At 33.0% G+C, this 19,411-nt stretch overlaps 1 protein-coding gene across 6 annotated transcripts in view; it reads left to right on the plus strand.

Moving 5' to 3' along the window:
- Nucleotides 1–19,411, plus strand: part of LOC127961666 (A-kinase anchor protein 13) — a 62,433-nt gene that overhangs the window by 24,322 nt on the left and 18,700 nt on the right. For 4 of the 6 annotated variants that reach the window (XM_052560880.1, XM_052560882.1, XM_052560883.1 and 1 more), the window contains exons 9-15: nucleotides 7,980–8,043; nucleotides 11,105–11,226; nucleotides 13,593–13,858; nucleotides 15,101–15,148; nucleotides 16,376–16,435; nucleotides 18,065–18,251; nucleotides 18,453–18,555. In XM_052560880.1, the coding sequence (XP_052416840.1) occupies nucleotides 7,980–8,043; nucleotides 11,105–11,226; nucleotides 13,593–13,858; nucleotides 15,101–15,148; nucleotides 16,376–16,435; nucleotides 18,065–18,251; nucleotides 18,453–18,555 (850 nt within the window). The remainder of the gene's footprint in view (nucleotides 1–7,979; nucleotides 8,044–11,104; nucleotides 11,227–13,592; nucleotides 13,859–15,100; nucleotides 15,149–16,375; nucleotides 16,436–18,064; nucleotides 18,252–18,452; nucleotides 18,556–19,411) is intronic. The other 2 variants (XM_052560885.1, XM_052560884.1) reach the window with 1 other exon arrangement.

Consider the following 19,411-nt stretch of genomic DNA (forward strand, 5'->3'; position numbering starts at 1 on the left):
AAATGTTAAAATGGCCTAAAATCTCTGTTTTAGTTGAGTTTTTAGTTTATTTTAGCTTTTTTTAACAGCATACATGTACTTGTACAGTATATGTAGATTTTTTTTTTGTGGCATAAAATAGCAAAAAAACTATGCTATTCAAAAATTTGTATATGCATGATTTCTAACAAACGTTTTTATGCTTCACTTAAGTCTGAACTTTTTGTTTAAGTTTGAAGTTTGTGTTATAAAATGAATGTGGACAGCATCGCTTGTCAGATACATTGATGGAAGTCTGTGGTGTAAAAAGAGTTTGCTATCAGTCACACAGTTTGAGCCATTTCTAATATCTCAGTTTCAGAACAGACCGCAACCGATATCTAATTTGTGATATTTCCTATGAATGCAATTATTATTGACAACCTGTAGTGTTTTTCCCAGCTAATGTGTAGTTTCTGTTCATAGAAAGCATCTGTTCCTGAAAAACATGATGGTCGTGTCTGTGGCGTTTGCAGTCAGCTGCTTTTTTTCTGATCTTCCAAATGCAGTCGTGTCTTATTTGTTGATTCATAGTTCTTCTGACATTCACACATCATGCCAGACTTAAAACAGTGTGTGTTTATGTGTGAGCACACAAGGTGCGGCTCGTTCTCAGCTGTTTAATGTGGTTCAACTGACAAACACCCTGAAGCGCTGATCTGCCAGATTGATCATACAGTGAAGAAGACGTGTGGCTTGATCGGTCTTAACAGTCATTAGCCCAGATGTCATTTCTTCCAAACCTCAAATCCTTAAGCTCTCAGGAACTATTGAACTGTGTGTTCAGTGTTCTTGCCATTAAACTTTTGTGTATTTCAGATGTTCTCTCACATAGCAATTCGTGACTCATTTTCCTCTTTTGAATTTGAATGCATGTGGTCATAGAGTCACTGAGTCATTTGATTCAGTACAGTTGAATCAGTGCATTTGAAGTCAATATAAACAGAATTGACAGGTTTATTGTAATTGATTCAGCATTGCAAATTATTCTATAGAAGTGCAATACTTGGCTTTGTAAAAAATAACCCTAACCTAACTTTTCAGGTGATCAATCTCTTTTATTTTTCAACATTGTGGTTCCATTTTTACAGTCAAATTAACTTTTTTAAAATTTTAATTATGGCTTTTCACTCAAACTTCATAAAAAGTACAATTTATTTAATGTTTTTAAAGAAGTCTCTTGTGCTCTCAAAGGCTGCGCTTATTGAAAAAATAAAATAAAATACAGTAATATTATGAAACTTTATTACAATTTAAAATAACTGTTTTAGATTTTAATATATTTTAAAATGTCATTTATTTCTGTTATGTAACTGTACTCCAGTCTTCAGTGTCACACGATCCTTCAGAAATCATTCTAATATACCGATTTGCTTTGCAAGAAACTATTATTATTAATATTACACAATTTGAAAACCGTTGTGCTGCTTAATATTTTTGTGGAAACATTGATACACCCCCCCCCCCCAGAATTCTTTGGAAAATGGAAATAAAAAGCAGCCTTTATTTGTAAAAGAATGTTTTTTTTTAAGTCTTATATGACACTTTTAATCAGTTCAATGCATACAAGTATTCATTTTTTTTTAAATAAAATCCTTCTGACCCCAAACTTTTGAACTGTAGTGTATTTTAGAAGTAAAATATTTTGCAAGTGCCATTGACTGATCCTAGTACATTTTTGATTAAGTGCATTTCTCCAGATGTTTGTGAGCGCCTTCCGTTCTTAATGATTCCTGAAGACTGGATGGCAGTTGGATTGGAGAAATTCCTCTGGGAAAGCTCAGATATAATGTTTTGACTGTAAATGGAGTTTGTGCATGAGTGTGTGCGTGTGTTTGCGCATGCATGTGGAGTCGAGGGGCGTCTCAGTTTGGTGACAGTCTGGGAGCTGCTGCTCAAATCCTAACGGTTTCCTTTGGCTCTCAGCCTGGAGAGAATGATGGAAACGGGCCGCCTGCCAAGTGACTTCATAGTGCTGTATTGCAACTAAAAATCACCATCTTTACAATCAGCACAAACCAGAGATATAGGAGCTTTGCGCAGTTTTAAGGCGCAGATCTTGGAAACACAAATGGTCCTGTAGGAACATAGCAACGTCAGGCACAGAAATTAGATTCAAATTGTCCCACTAACTGATTAACATCATCTTATCGTGCCATCAATTTTATCCTGAAGCAGTTGCTTTTCTATTCCAGCTTTAGTTCGCACTGTATGCATCGAGGGCCAGTGCACAGTTTGTGCATTTTCAAACCAGATGTGTTTTTATTGGGTACACTTCTGAATGCTCTCAGCGCTCTACAGAGTCTGCTGGCATTGCCCTGTTGGTTTCTCCCCTAGCGCCGCAAATATGCTGTGAGAACGGCAGCAGTGCCAGATTCTGGAAAGGGACACTGGGCCATGTTTGGCTATGAGCAGATTTTAGGGTTTGTGCCTGTGTTATAGAGAGCGGTTTTAAGCTTCTTTAGAGCATCACGAAATATAGTGGTCGACAAGCATGCGGATTTGTGTTTAATGTAATTTTGTTTTTGTTTTTATCAGATAGACAGACAGACAGACAGACAGATAGATCAATAGGTAAGAGAAATACAGGAAAAGAGAGATCTAGACACATCACGTGCCATAAAACCTGATTTTCTGGAATGAGCACCACAGCTCAATGTGTCGTTCTAACTGTTGCACCGCAGCTCTGCATGCATGCTTTTTGTTTCATTATGTTTTGCACATTTGTTATAAAACATATTCAGTGACTTTGAAAATTGCATTTTGAATTGTCAACTGAAGATAAATGCACTCCCATGCACTCTCCAAAATAAACATTTAAAATGGGATTTTAATAGTGATGCCCAAGAACAACCATTTTTGGTTCCCAAAAGAACCTTTTAGTGTACAGTTCTCATAAGAACTGTATATTAAATCTAACAAGCCCTTTAAAAAAACTTTTATATTGTTATATTCTATGGATTTGAGAGTTTCTTTATAAAATCATAGATGGCAGTATTGAACCTTTATTTTATAAGAGTGTAAGTGCCTCATGTCCGTCTTGTTTTATGTATTTAAATGTCTGTGGCTTTTGTGTACATATAGCTCTGTGGCAGTTAGAGATGCAAATGTTTACTCTCTGATCAAGCTGGTTTGTTTTTTATCAGCCTTTATTCACAGAGTTGGTTTTTGAAATGAAGTCTATGCTAATGTACATAATGAATGCGATTGCATTGCATTTTATATTTGTCCCTGTCTAATGAAGTGTTATAGGTTAAATATGCTATATTTTCTGCAGCTGGAGTCTTTTTGGCCTATCCAACTCAAATGTTTGTAGTCTGCTGCTCAGTCAAACTTTTACATTGAATCAGTATTAATGTGTTACAAATAAAGTTTTTTGTTTTTGTTTTACTACAATTAAAATGCAACAGAACACTATAAGAGCTCAAACGTTCTAGGTCAGGGAGAAATTATTACGTTTTTTCCAGCAAGGATGCATAAAATTGATCAAAAGTGGCAAGACTTTTACATTTTTGCAATTATTCTATAAATAAATAATGTTCTTTTGAACTTTACATTCATTAAAACAAAATAAAAATAAATGTATCCTGGTTTCTATAAAGGTATTGAACAAATCAGGTCAGCATATTAGAATGGTTTCTGAAGATTCACGTGACATTTCAGAATGAAGTAATGATGCTGAAAATTCAGCTTTGCGTCACAGCAATAATTTTGAAGTATATTAAAATAGAAAACAGTTGTTTTAAATTGCAAATTTACTGTATTTTATTAATAAAAAAAACTGTATATATTTTTAAAACATTTACATTAATATACATTTATATATTTATGTTATTATATTTTATAATATATATAAATATATTTAATATATAAACATGAAATTTTTCTTAAATGCAGTGGGGAAAATATTTATTTGATCCCCTGCTGATTTTGTAATTTTGCCCACTTACAAAGAAACAAAGGTTCTGTAATTTTTATGGTAGGTTTATTTTAATTGATAGTTACAGAATTCCAACCAAAAAATCCAGAAAAAAAACACATTATATTTGCATTTTAGTGAGTGAAATAATTATTTGATCCCCTACCAACCAGCAAAAATTCTGGCTCCCACAGATTGGTTATGTGCCCATAAGGAAATCAGATTAGTCATGTCACTTCAAGAAGTTACTCCTCAGCTCGTTAGGTATATAAGACACCTGTCCACACAATCTGTATCTAGACAAAACTGTAGATCTGCACAAGGCTGGAATGGGCTACAAGACCATCAGCAAGAAGCTTGGTGAGAAGGAGACAACTGTTGGAGCAATTAACTTCGAGTTGCCAAACAACAGCCAAGAAACCTTAAGGATTTATAGAGGATCTGTAAAGAGGAGTGAACCAAAATCCCTCCTGAGGTGTGTGCAAACCTGGTGACCAACTACAAAAAACCAACTTTGCTTGCCAAAAACAATTTCACCTAGTACTATTAAAATAATAATAATAATAATAATTTTGATGATTAGCGCTTACAGCTCTAAATTATTAGAATATTTACATTTGAGTGTCATTAAATGACCATCCTTAAAGTATAAATTCTGGATTTCTCTTGTTCTTTGAAACCAGAATAATGGCGAAGACTGCAGACTGAAAACAATCATTGACACCCTCCACCAAGAGAGTAAGTCACAGAAGGTCATTACTGAAAGGGATGGCTGCTCACAGAGTGCTATATCCAAGCATATTAAATGCAAAGTTGACTGGAAGGAAGAAATTGGGTAGGAAAAGGTGCACAAGCAACAGGGATGACCGCAAGCTTGAGAATACGGTCTAACAAGCCAAATAATTTTTTTTTGAGAGCTTCACAAGGAGTGGACTGAAGCTGAAGTCAGTGCATCAAGAGTCACCACAATCGGCAGTCTTTTGGAAAAGAGATACCAAGACACTTCTGAAACAGAAACATCGTCAGAAGCATCTCACCTGGGCTAAGGAGAAATGGATTCTATGGGATATTTTTAAGAGAAAGAGAAACAGTCGATTTAACAAAACAGACGAGCTGAAGGCTCATTAGTGCCTCAGCAGTGGCACAGACTGATCGCTTCAATGCCACACACCTCACTGATGCTGGAGTTTGTGCTTAAGGAGCCCCTACCAAGTACTGAGTGCAGTGAACATAATTTAAAGAGCTTGAACGTTTCTGTTTTGCAAATCCTTTTTTTTAATTTTTTTATTGATCTTAGGAAATATTCTAATATTTTGAGAAACTGGATTTTTGACTTTCATGACCTGTAAGCAATAATCATCAAAATTAAAACAAAAAAAGCTTTTAAAATGTTTAACTGTACATGTAATGAATCTAGCAAGTTTCGCTTTTTGAAATGTTACACAAACAAGAAAAGGAACTTTTTCACAATATGCTAATTTTGTTTTAGATGCGTCTGTATATACTATTAAAACTTGCACATTTGATGATCTCTGTACATGCCATGTTTGACTCCCCTGGACAAATGGATCTGAGTTTAGTGTGAAGAAATAGTTAATTCATCCAGTGAAAACATATCGCACACTTTAAATTTAAACAAACCTTTGTCGGACTCGGTCACAATCTTACAGCTGTATTTCTACCGCTTATGCCTAAACAATACAGCTCTTTTCATTTATAATCTCTTTAATCTCTTTTGGTTTTTTGTGATAACAGCACACACTATGATTGGAACTGCTGTACAAATAACCCAAAGAGTGCGTGTTTGTGCTCTCCGGCCCGTCTGTAGGCAGGGCTTGTGTTCGGCACAACGGGCGACAGTGTTCTCCCTAAGCATTGCCTTCTCAGAGGTACACAGTGGACAGTCTGAGGCCTGGCATGGACATGATCATCAATGCAGCGTTGTGCATTGTTAATGGCTTTAAAACTGTGCACGACCGCTTGGTTTTTTGAGGGTGTGAACATAATTAGTCCCTGGCTAGGATGGAAACGTGAACTCCTCTTGGCTCAAATCAGAAGCCATTTCTCTGGTTCCTCACGTTTTCCTCCTGTATTCCCTCCCTCTAGGGATCCTTTGTTGACCGTCTTTCTCCCCCGTCCGATCTTGCATCACCTGTGTGACCCTGTAGCTGGGTTATAACAAAGGCGAAAGAGCTTTCCAGCCGAGTGAATAACCATCAGCGGTGCAGGTCGCTTTAATACAGGCTTTCTATTGTGGGAGCTTTGTACAGGTTGCTGTTCAGTAGAAGTACTGACCGTAACTTGAGATCTGTGTAAACATTTCCAGTAGACTGTATGTATTCACCCTTTCAGTGCCTCAGATCAAAAGCTGACATATAGTAGGCAAGCATGCATGGCATTATTGGGCCTCTTTAGTATAATACAGACTGAAAGTAGACTTTGAAAAATAAAGTACGGTATTGATGATACAATAGATTGCTGAGACTTTTTTTTTTAGCACCAACCGCCAAGCTATATGTGAACTGTAATAGGACTGCTTTGTCTGTTGATCTGCTTAAAACGAATTAAGAATGGCAAAACTCATTCCCTCTCAGTGCTTTTACATCTGCAGTGTGATAAAAGACGATTATGTTCATATACATGAGCGTTCAAAAATATTTTTGAAAATATTTTTCTCATTCAGGCTGTAATTATTTAATGAAAAAGTATGACATAAACCGTCATATTTAGAAAAATTCTAAAGTTTTAATTATTCTAATTTAATATAAATATTAAAATGTAATTTATTCCTGTCGTCAAATCTGAATTTTCAGCTTAATTGAGTCATCAGTGCTATGTGAAACTTCAAAAATAATTGTAATATTCTGATTTGCTGCTAAAGATTCTTATTATTATCAATGTTGAAAACAGGGAACCGCAATACTTCAGAGTTCCCTAAACAGCAAGATGTCCCCATTACAATTTATTTATTTAGTTATTTATTTATTTATTTAATGCTAGAATAAAATAATTAATTTCTTAAAAAATGGACCATACTTGGTTAAGGAACAGTTTTTTTTTTTGTAATAATTATTATTTTAAAGAGTGCAACAATTTTTTTTTTTTTTTTACTGGCTACCATTGTTTATGGTTTGACAATGATTTAAAATATATATATATATATATATATATATATATATATATATATATATATATATATATATATATATATATATATATATTTGCTAGAATTTTGTTTCATTAAATGCTACATTTTCTTTAGTTCGTTATTCCCAGTTTTTTCCTACAAAAAAGAAAACTGCAACAAGCTATAACATAAAACTAAATGTATTCATAATCACACTTTATATATATATATATATATATATATATATATATATATATATATATATATATATATATATATATTTTAATTATGGTATATGATAAAAAAAAAACTGATTTTTTTCAAAACATTCTTAAAGATGCTTTCAAAATATCACCCGTTAGTATTTATTTATTTCCATAAATGCCTTTTTAAAATTATACTTAACTTTTTATTAAGGGAGTGAGTTGACTGCCTCTCAGTGTTTTTATTTATTTTACACCAGACTCAAACTTAGCTTATCTTATATCTTATCTTATCTTAAGCTGGGTTTTATAATTGGTTCGAATCCAGCCAGCGTTAGTTTGTTTGTGAACACTGGATCCTGATGGCTGAAGCCGCCGTCGTCCCTCAGGGCCGGTGTGAGGTGCTGTGTGGTCTGTGATGACTGAGATGCAGCTGTTATGGTGTCCACAAACCACAGACTGAGCTCTAAACTCATATATGCTGCAGTCTCTGAGCACGTGTGAGCAAAGCTGCTGCATCTGTTTCCCTTTTGCTTCATGCATTCATTAGAAACACTCAGTTACACTGCCCTTTTCTGCAATGAAAAAATAAAAAAACTCATCACATTTTTCATGCAGTCTGATGTTTATATTTACTTTGAATGTATCAGAGAGCTTTTTTCGTTCATACGGTCACATGCACAAGACCATATCTTCCTCTTTCTGTCCCCAGATCCACAGAGACAAAGACACAGTGAGTTCCAGTGATTCCCAGAAGAGACACAGCTTATCCACAGGTAAGATCACACTTCCTTCAGATCATGTTGTCGGTTATGTAAATCAATACTAATAATATACCTAGCAGGGTTTAATTTTAGCATGTCAATATTAGCATCATTACTCCAGTCTTCAGTGTCACATGATCCTTCAGAAATTATTCTAATGTGCTAATCCGCTGCTCAGTTTTTATTATTGGTACAAAATTATAAATAATGGTTCTTAATCATTATTCATGTGAAAAACCTTGCTGTATAAATAATAATAATTATTTTTTTGTTAACCCAGACTTTTGAATGATAGTGTAGCAACATTGATAAATACCAAATGTTTGTTTAGCAGCAAATTAGCATATTAGAATGATTTTTGAAGGATCATGTGACAAGGATGTAATGGATGCTGAAAATTAAATTTTGCCGTAATAAAAATGTTAAAATATGTATTTAAATATTATTATATATTATTTTCGATTGTAACAATATTTTAAAATATTCATGTTTTCACTGTATTTCAAAAAAAAAAATGCAGCCTTGGTGAGCATAAGACTTAAAAACATAAAAATATCTAAATTATGATAACTTTTTTTTATTTTATTAAAAAAAAAACTTTTGAGAACACTACAGTACAATAATAATTTGTTAACATTAGGTTACTGCATTAGTTAACAAACTAACAATAAAAAATACTTCTAAAGCATTTATTAATCATACTTGATGTTCATTTCAACATTTATAATGATTTTATTAAAATAAAATACAAGTTGTGGCAGTTAATATTATTTAATGTATCTTAACTGACATGAAGTAACAATAAACAGTATTTTTTTGTTTGTAAACAAAGCACTGTAACAAATAATCTGCTCATTGATAATGCATTTTAGTTAATCCATTAACAATGTGACCTTATTTTAAAGTGTTACCAAAGTTTTGATAGCAAACAATTGTTTTAAGCTGTCCATTTTTTTTAAATATATCAAACTGCTTTTATTTTATTCTTTGAGCTTATGTTGTAAGTTGTAACGTGAACGTCATTTTCTCTCTGATTCATTTGTGAATCACATTGCTCATGTGCTTCATGTGATGAGCAGTGTTTTGTGTGGTGTGTGTGTTACTTCCTTGACTGTTAGGAGGGTTTCTGTGTAGGCCATATACAGTTTAGCCACGGTTACTTGTACAAAAACATTTCCACCATCTCTCTGACCATTAGAATTGAAAGGGTTGTTTTGGTTTTCATACCTTTAAGAATTCTATAAAGAATGTAAATGACTTCTGTTATGATTGGCTAGATTCCCAGAGAGGTTTCATTTTGAGGTTCCTCATGAATTATGAGTAATTGTGCGGTGCACAAGGAGCAGATGATGGTCATCACAAGTGCTTATATAGAGGAGCATGATGACATTGTTTCTCTGTTCTTTTAACTATGAACTATTCTGAATACCTTTAACACAACAGTAGTTTCTGGTACAGAAAGTTTGTTTGTTTTTTCACTTATTGTGAACATAAGTGGCCATAGCTTGCTTTTTTCCAGTTAGACTCTTTTGACTGGATCGTCTTGAACTCACAGCTTTATCACATATCAGCTTATCACCTATCACTGCTATTTTTTTGTAAATGTAGGAAGTGGGTTGAGATTTATAAATCACTTCTTTGCAAGCGTCAAACATTTTTACAACATTTAACAATGTTGCAATATAGTTGCATGGATTCAGTTTTGTCAATGCAGTGCTTTTAAAACCATCATAAAATATGTATATAAATATTTTAGCATTTTATTTAAAGTAAAATTTTCATTAACAATTGTTTTATTGTAATGTATTATTTATTTATATATTTATAAAAAATGTATTGTTTACTTTTAATTTAAACTGCAAAAAAAAAAAAAAAAAAAAATATATATATATATATATATATATATATATATATATATATGTGTGTATGTATATATGTATGTGTGTGTGGATATTAATAATAGCTCTTTATTATTTTTCATGTGAAATGTCATTCTAATTTCATGGTTCAAGATTCATCACAAATTTAATAAATATTTTAAATATTGAATTTACATTTTCGTAACTTTCGTCATTTACTAATGTTCTAAAAAATATATATTTTTACATTTTCTACTTTTATTAACATGCAAATAAAGTATATTTATTTTATTTTATTTTATTTTATTTAAAAGCAGTAGAGCCACAATGTTTACAGTTTCAAAGTACTGGGACAAGAGACATTTTTTTTTTTTTTTTTTTTTTTACATATAAAATATTTTTTACTTTTCTACTTTCATTAATATGCAAAAAGTATTTTTATTTTATTTTATTTTTCAATGTTTAAAAGCAGTAGAGCCACAATGTTTACAGTTTCCAAGTACTGGGACATATGAATAAAAATACTGAAATATCCCTGGGACTATATATAGATACGATAAGCTGACTTTCTTCTCAGAGGCCTGTCATGACCTGTGTTTATGTTGTCAGTTGTTTATCTGCAGCTGAGCTAATGACGTTTGCTTTTACTCCAGCATTGACACACGTAGAGAAAGGGCAGCTGTGGCGGTCCCTCTTTCACATCCCAAAACATGGAGCCACCTGTGTGTTGTGTGACAGCTGACAAAGCTCACACTCTCGTGACAGATCTCCGAGTGCTGATCCCAGCTCTTCTCTGACTCTCTAGACTTACACAGAGAGTGTGCTGCACTTTGAATGACTAGACGAAAGTGAAAGTGAGAGAGGAAGGGAAACAGGCGGTATTTTTCTAGGTGATGGAATCTGTTGAGTCTTATCGTGATGGTTTTGTCTCCCACGTGATATGGTTTTGTTACCCACGCGACGGTATGGTACTGACAGATGCATCAGATACATTTCTTCTGAAGACTGTCAGACTTCGCTGTCGTGAATACATGTGCTGTTGTACAAAGATCTGTTCTGAAGAGGAAATCGCATGTTTTGTTTAAGAGGACACAAGGCTTTAGTAAGAGACAGTTATGACTGATTTTAACTGGATAAACAATTTTTTTTTTTTTTTGCACAGCTTTTTATAGTACATTGATCTGTCATTGTGTAAAACTGTGTGTTTGTTGCAGAAAGTTCACAGTATCCTGAGTTTCACACTTGCAATTCAGAAACGGTCACATTTCGAGACTCAGGAAGCGATACAGATGGATTTCTCAGTCCCGACACTGGAGAAGACAACATCTTCAGAAAGGTGAGAGAAAGATTAGTTGTTTGCCACATTGGGGATTGTTATGTGGTTGCTTACTGCTTAAGTTTTATTTTAATTTATTTTATTTTATTATTATACGTTTTTTTTTTTTGATTGATTTTTACATTTTTAAATCTTATTTTTTCTGGTCCACCAATAAAAAATGTTAGTCTGCTCGCTTAGAAAAATAATAGGGCACAACAAGCTGCATGATCTGCGGTTTCATCCATGTCTGTGCAGAATGTGCAGAATGACTCATGCATAAGAGCTTTGAAAAGTCCCTAACTTTAAGTATGAGGAATAATAAAAGCGATTCCTTATCAAATGTTTTTTGATAATACGATGATCCTTTTGCAAGGACTGTATATGTTGTAAATTAATAAAAAAGAAAAGCTTTTCAAATAATATTTAAAAACATATTTTTAGCATTTTACAGTATATATAAAAAGGTCTGTTTCTACTCAGCATTACAGTACTATAAAACAATAAAACAATCGAAATAAAATGGTTGTGATTAATATCACGATTTTGGACCAGTCTTAAGAATAAAGAATACAGGAGTAATAATGAGAAATTCAGTATGTATGTATTTATGTATGTTTAAATTAATTTAATTTAATTTAGTTTTGTTTTGTTTTGTTTTGTTTTGTTTTTTGTTTTGTTTTGTTTTGTTTTGTTTTGTTTTGTTTTATTTGATCTCTCTATGTAAAGTGCACCCATTTGTGAACCCCAGTTTTAAACCCTTGCTTAAAAAAAAACAATTATACAAAAAACACTAATAACCACATAATGCATTATGATACATATCCGATGATGCACGCTGAATTGGTCATATTTTTGTGTTCATGTGACACCAGGTCTGGGTTTTTTTGTTGGTGATTTTTAGGACACCTAAATGTTAAAATCCACCGGAGGGTTTTTTTTCCACTGGGTCACATGGTTGTAAGTTCTCTAGAACCCTTTTAAACCTCTTGCACGCTCACACACACACACACTTATAAACCACCCCCTCTGCTTCCTCGCACACATGCTCGATAGAAGCTGTTGCAGGGGCACATGAATAGAGGGCTTTCATCCCCCCAGAGCACTGACAAAAACCTCAGTGTGTGTCAGAAGCTCAAATCCTCTTCCCCTTGTCTCTCATGGCACCAGCGCTTGACACAATAGACTCATCAAAACCTCACCACTGCTTTAAGTTTAGGTTTTGGAGATCATAGGTTACGATCTGTGTGTGTCACAGGATGCCTGGATGGATGAAAATTAGGAGTCTCTGAGTGTGTGTTGGTGTGTAGACGTCTCGGTCAGTCTAGCAGATTCATTTCAGCCTTCTGATGATTCAGTGACATACTTTTGACTTTAAAGTGACAGACAGCAGTGTGAGAGATGCACACAAGTCTGAGGGAAACAGATGTGCACTGTAGGAGTCAGACAGGAGTGAGTGTTATTGATCAAATGTGAGGAAAAAAAATCAAAACGCTAATAAAGCAATGATATTATTGCTCTGTGTTTGACATTTTGCACCCTCTTTTGTCAATGCAAACTTTAGTCTTTAGTCTATTTTTTTCAGTATTAAATTTCATGTATGATTCAAAAGTTAATCAATAATAGGTCAGTATGTGGATTCAGGATTAGCTTTCTTATTGTTAACTAAAAGTATTCAGAATCATTTTCTTTAATTGAAATATACCTGAAATAAAATATAATTATTAGATTCAAAAGGTAAACCTAAAAAAAATGTAATGAAAATTTGAAACGTCGGCTTTGCTGTTAACTGAAATTAAATATTGATATACTAAAATTACTAAAACTGAATTAAAAATAAATGAAAGTTAATTAGAAATACAACCCCACCCCCACAAAAATCTGCTTATTTATGCAAATCTTTTTCACGATCGGTGTTATTAACTAAAACACAAACTATCTAAAATTGTTTTTGTTAAATGAAATAAAGCTAATGTAAAATGTAATGTAAAGATTGAATCTTAGATGAAAAACTTACAAACTTGAACACAAATGTAAATGTTTCTTTGGCATCTAAATGAGATAAAATAAGTTGACTAAATCCGAATTTAACTGAATTAAAAAAATTTATTAAAGTTAAAAAGAAATGTACAAAAATGACAAAAGCAAGAAACTAAAATTTTGAGAATGGTATATAAATAATAGCGATAGAATCAGCATAGTTCTATAATAAAGAGCAAAGAATCTTTTCAAAAAAAATTTCCCTGTCACACTGTGATGCACTTAAAAAAAAAAAAACCATCATATACTTGATTACTTGTAATGACATTTTTGGCAGCATAACTACCGTAGTTGTTTAAGTTGAACCATTTTTTTTTCATTTGTGTGTCTGATTGTTTCTTGCTCAGGGGCAGGAGGCAGTAGGGGGAGGCGACAGCACGAGCGAGGTGTCCGTCTCCTGCTCCTCCACAGACGACACGGCCAGCGTGGGCCATCCCAGCTCCTCGGCCGAGAGCTCAGAGGAGGTGCGGCACGGAGGGGAAGCGGAAGAGGAGGCCAAAGACAGCTTAACAGAGGGGCCGCTGCCTACCGTACGCTCGCTCTCTCCCTTCCGCAGACACAGCTGGGGTCCTGGGAAGAACCAGGGAGGGGAAGAAGAGATGAACCAGCGCAGGTACCTGACTTCATGGTTCTTATTAGGACCATGCATACTTTCTGCTCTGTGAAAACTGACTCTCAGTGCATTATTTAATATATGAATTCGAAAATATTTAGAAAATTGTATATTTAAACATCAAAGTAGTATTTAAAATACTGGATTTAATTAATAATGATAATTAAATATTATAAGATAATTCTTAAGAAAAATATTTATTTTATTTTTATTTATTTTTTTTAGTCATGCTTAGTTGTCATAATGTTGCAATGCAAGATGTCTTATTGGTACTAACATATGATATACAGACAGACTTCAATTCAAAGTTTTGGGGTCGATGAGATTTTTTTAAATGCTTTTGCTAAAAGCCTCTTATTCTCACAGGGGCTGTATTTATTTTTTTTAAAAATACAGCAAAAAGTGGTAAAATTGTGGAATATTATTTCATTTGAAAATACCTGTTGTTAATTTCAATATATTTAAAAATGTAATTTATTTCTGTGATTAAAACGCTGAATTTTTAGTCTTCAATGTGACATGATCCTTCAGAAATCATTCTAATATGCTGATTTGCTGCTCAAGAATAATTTTCATTTATAATTATGCATCTTGAAATAGAAGTCTAGATGCATATTTTTTGTAGAAATGTGATACTTTAAAAGTAAAAGAGCAGCATTTATTTGAAATGGAAATCTTTTAGCATTATAAGCGTCTTGACCATCCCATCTGATCAGTTGAATGCATTCCTGCTGAATAGAAGTATTAATTTATTTAAACACAATTCCTGGTCCCAAACTTTTGAATGGTAGTGTAAATGTATGTGCGTAAATAAGTAAAGTGTTGCCAAATCTTTTTAAAAAAGGGATTTGTAATCCATTTGTAAATGCTAGAGCAATATGGTAAATGAATATGATGGAAATGTACATCTTTTCACAGACAACTGCCCAAATTGTGTTTGGGTTTTCAGGTTTTGAGGCTCTGAATTCACACTCTCTCAGTACACACTGAATAATAATGCTTTAACACTTTAAACACAACACACCAAAGCATCCCTTGCTCTGAGAATGACGTCGCTCACACTTCTCCATCATGTGACACCCTCATGTCTTTGCAGTCGTTCTCACCCCGCTCTTCCCTCTCTTACTCATTTGAATTCACGTTTCATACTTTACTAGTTTCACTTTGACCTTTCAGAGACTCTTATTATAGTCGTAGTAGATTAAATATCTCATATTTCCTCTCATCATCTTTCCATTACAGTTCTGTACGAAGTGCAGGGGAGGAAAAGCCTGTGTTTTACCGAAGAAGGTATCCCGTTTTCTTTTAAATTATTGAGTATTTTGAGAAGTGCATTAGTATCTGAAATCCTTATAGAGCACAACAGTGATTCCCATTTCCATGTATCACAGAAATCACAGTACTGAGAAATTGGTTTATTTGGTTTAAAAACTAAATCTGTATTAAAATAAATAAATATTTGCCAGAAGTAATAAAGTAATAAATACATTTTCTCCATAGTTTTCCCTACAGTTAAGTAACAGTACTTATCTTTTTTATTTGAATTATTTATTGTATAATTCATACATTTATTTAAAATGTATTTCTTTTTATAATTTGTAAATGTTTTATGTATTAAATATATTTTTTAATTTTGTATTAAATATATTTAGTATATTTTATATGAATTTATTCATTTTCATACTATCTACAGCATTTGTCTGTCTGTCTATTCATTTTTGATTAAAAAAAAATATATTTATATATCAATTTCCATGCAATTTTATTCTAATATTTATTAAATTATATATATATATATATATATATATATATATATATATATATATATATATATATATATATATATATATATATATATATATATATATAATATATATTTATTTATTAATTAATTAATTAATTAGTTCTGTCAAATGATTATTTGCGATTAATCACATCTTAAATAAAAGTTTTTGTTTTCATAATATATGTATGTGTACTGTGTATGTTTATTATGCATAGATAAAAATACAAAGTATATATTTTGAAAATATTTTCATGAGTATATACATTTATGTATGAATATTTTTATATTTTATATTATGTATAAATATATTTATAATAATTTAATAGTAATTGAATAAACATTACATATTTTTCCTAAATATATACCGTCATGTGTTTGTATTTATATACATAATGTACACACTATACACACTTTGTTAAAATTTTTTTTTTTGATGCGATGATTAATTGTTTGACAGCACTAATATATATATATATATATATATATATATATTTATATATACACCCCCCCCCCCCCCAAAAAAAAAAACCCTAAACAAAACCAATAAATAAAAATTCTGTAAAAAAATGAATAGGATTTGAACTTCTGGAACCCTGCTGTTGTGCTCTATCTGAGTGCAATAATCTATCCAGTTACTTTCAACAAACTGTTCACTGAATAAATGCTCATTTTTCCATTCTACTAACCCTCTAACTGGTTTGTGCCCACTGGTGCCCCTTTTTTTCGGTCAGTCTGAGCTGGTGCCCCAGTGAACCCTGTCGAGAACTGGAAGAAATTAGAGAGCTCATCAGGTACTGCGTTGTGTGCAAGCTTCCTGTAAATCCAACCGAAGAGCCAACCCCTCTAAACTAGCACAAAGAGCTTTTGCATCATCATTTGCATTACCTGTTTGTCAGAGCAAAGTGAAGCGTTTGTTTAGGCCTTATTCTGTGCTGCTTCAGTCGCCTCGGTAAAGCTTAGAGAAATGATGGCTTCTAAAGGTTCGATGTGTTGCTGCCGAGATAATTAGAGGAGCTGTTTTTTTCTGTGTAGTTTTTGTTGTAGTTTTTTTTTGTTTATCGTTACATGATGACTAATATTGTTGTTCTCGTAACTGGTCCAAATGTCAGGTAAGAGGATGTTTGTAACAAACCTGCTTCAGAATGTTTCACTGAAATGTAAAATAGTATTGATTTGGCATGACTACAGCAGGTTACAGCAATTAAAGTCAAATATTAAATTCCATTTTGTTTTTACTATGAAATTTTTGTATTTATTTTTAGGTTTACAATAATTGTGACCTATATGTAATTAAAATTTTCACATTTGAAAAAAAATCTAGCAACTATATATATATTGTTTTCATAGAGTATGGTTGTGTTTATTATTTCTCTTGGGTAAGTGAGTTTTTTATTTTAATTTATTTTGTGGTTTGAATGTGGAATACATGGTTGTGTATATATTAGCATCCCAAAACACTTCTCCATTTGCCTTGGTTTGCTCTTGTGCTCTTCACTGTGCTGCTTTGAGCTTGTGTTTTGTATATGACATTGCTTCTGAGAAAAGGTCTTTGTGTCTTGTACTAACAGCAGCCATTCTGTTGGGGAAATTCACTATTTTCAAATACTAGACTTTAAAGAAATAGCCTAAACCTGTTAGCTTTGTATAGTCTCAGACCACCCAGCTACATTTTGATACTGCACTTTTAGTACTTTCTGATGATTTCCCAAGAAGTGTTTTAATTTTATTGCAGTATTTAAGTAGCTGCGCATCATAGTTATTTTCTAAAAGTGATCATATTGTATAATAATAAGTAATGCATTTTTAGTGTGGATACATCTGTGTTGGCTGTAGTGCAGTGTGAACATCCACTTTGCATATTTTGCATCTGGTTGGTCAGTAGTACACCGAACACAGACACATGCCTATGCCTTTTTGGGTGAAAAGGAAACCATGTAAAAACATTATTTATTTTGAAGTGATTTAAAAATAGTGAGGGACAGATGTGTGAAAGTCCAGAGTTCTCCGGATAGTTTTGGAAATATTAGACATGATGAGCAGCAAGTACAAAACAGCATGTACATCACAGCTTTGCTTTTATTTCTATTGCTTTAAATAAGACAGCTCTCAAAATTCTTTCTCTCTTTTTTGTTTTCATACACTATTTTTATAAACTTTTATTTTTTTTATATATATATATATATATATATATATATATATATATATATATATATATATATATATATATATATATATATATATATATTTTTTTTTTTTTTTTTTTTTTTTTTTATTTTTTTTTTTTTATTAACAATAATTGCATTATTTTTTATATTTATTTATAATTTGTTTTCTTTTTAATTTTTAATTTTATATATAAATAAAGAATAAAGAATTCTTTCATAGGGTAACTGAGCTCTTTATGATGTGTTCTGTTGTAGTTATAGTTTGGAGGGTCTAGCAGCAGGGATTGAGGATGGCAAACGTTGGATACCGCAGTCCGGAGGTCCGTCCGAGAATCAGAGAGGGGTTCAGAGGCAGGAGAGTGAGGAGAGGGGCTCACTGAAGTCCCTCACAGAAGAAGGTCCCGAGTCCGATTTGGGAGAATGCAGCAGTCCAGCTGAACAGGTAAGACAAGAGTCTCTGAACCGTGACATTTGGGTTAAAATACACAAACCATTTGAAATGTACCAACATAAAACAACCTGAGCAAAAAACTGTTAACAATCCCTAGCACTCTGTTTTCCTGAAAGCACTTTAGGTGGAAAAAGTAGTGAGCAGTATGTTGCACTTACCTTAAGCACTGAGCATCTGAGTTTGTGATTTCAGAAATCAAGGAAGTACCATCAGTTCAGACGCAGTGGTCCCTCTGTGACCCTCCCCCTCAAAAAATCAGTCTCTATGCTTTCCATCAGCCAACGGGACATAGATGGTAAGTAAAGCTGCTTTATTACCAGTCCCTGGCTTCTGTGGATAGATTATACAACAGATTTTGTACTGGAAACATCATATTAATTCCTTGTTTCAGAGGTTGTAGAGTACAGGTGGTAACAGTATAACTTAATTAGTTTTCTTCATCTGGTTTGTGTTAGTGATCCTCCACCCTTTCCTCAGGCCATAAATCATCTGGTTTATTAAGTACTTGCTCTGATTTTTCCATCCCCGATGCGGCCGCCCTGCGATAGGAAGGATTCGGCGAAAGAGGCAGATCTCTTTTACCTTCAACCTCTCTCCGCTCCTCCCCAAATCTAAAAGTGTCTTTACTGTCAGCTCTTCATCTAGTGATGAGGAGGACATCATAAGTAAGTTGCAGTAGGATCTTCAGGATAATGGCATCCTCAGCATAGTAACCTCCAGAGTCTCGTCTCTAGATGATGTCCTGTGATTCACAGAACAGTAGATGTAGAGATAGATTAAATATGCCCCCTTCCTTTGAAACCCATCCCTCTTATAGACCAATACATTTTCTGGAACAGTTTTCAACCGTCTTTTCCTTCATATAATAAAAGAGTGCAACCAAAAACATGCGATCAAAACAAATTTTTAGTTTTGGCTGAAATTATTGACAGAAACAATGCTGTTAGCATTTCTTTAATGACGCATTTTGTTTGTATCTGTCCATCCATCCTTCCATCCTTCCATCCATCCATCCATCCATCCATCCATCCTTCCATTCATCCATCCTTCCTTCCATTCATCCATCCTTCCTTCCATCCATCCATCCATCCAACATTTATACAATACCAAAAATAAATTAAAATATCCAAAATATTTTGAAATATGTACAA

Source organism: Carassius gibelio, chromosome B7 (assembly GCF_023724105.1).
Source record: "Carassius gibelio isolate Cgi1373 ecotype wild population from Czech Republic chromosome B7, carGib1.2-hapl.c, whole genome shotgun sequence".
Classification (NCBI taxonomy): domain Eukaryota; kingdom Metazoa; phylum Chordata; class Actinopteri; order Cypriniformes; family Cyprinidae; genus Carassius; species Carassius gibelio.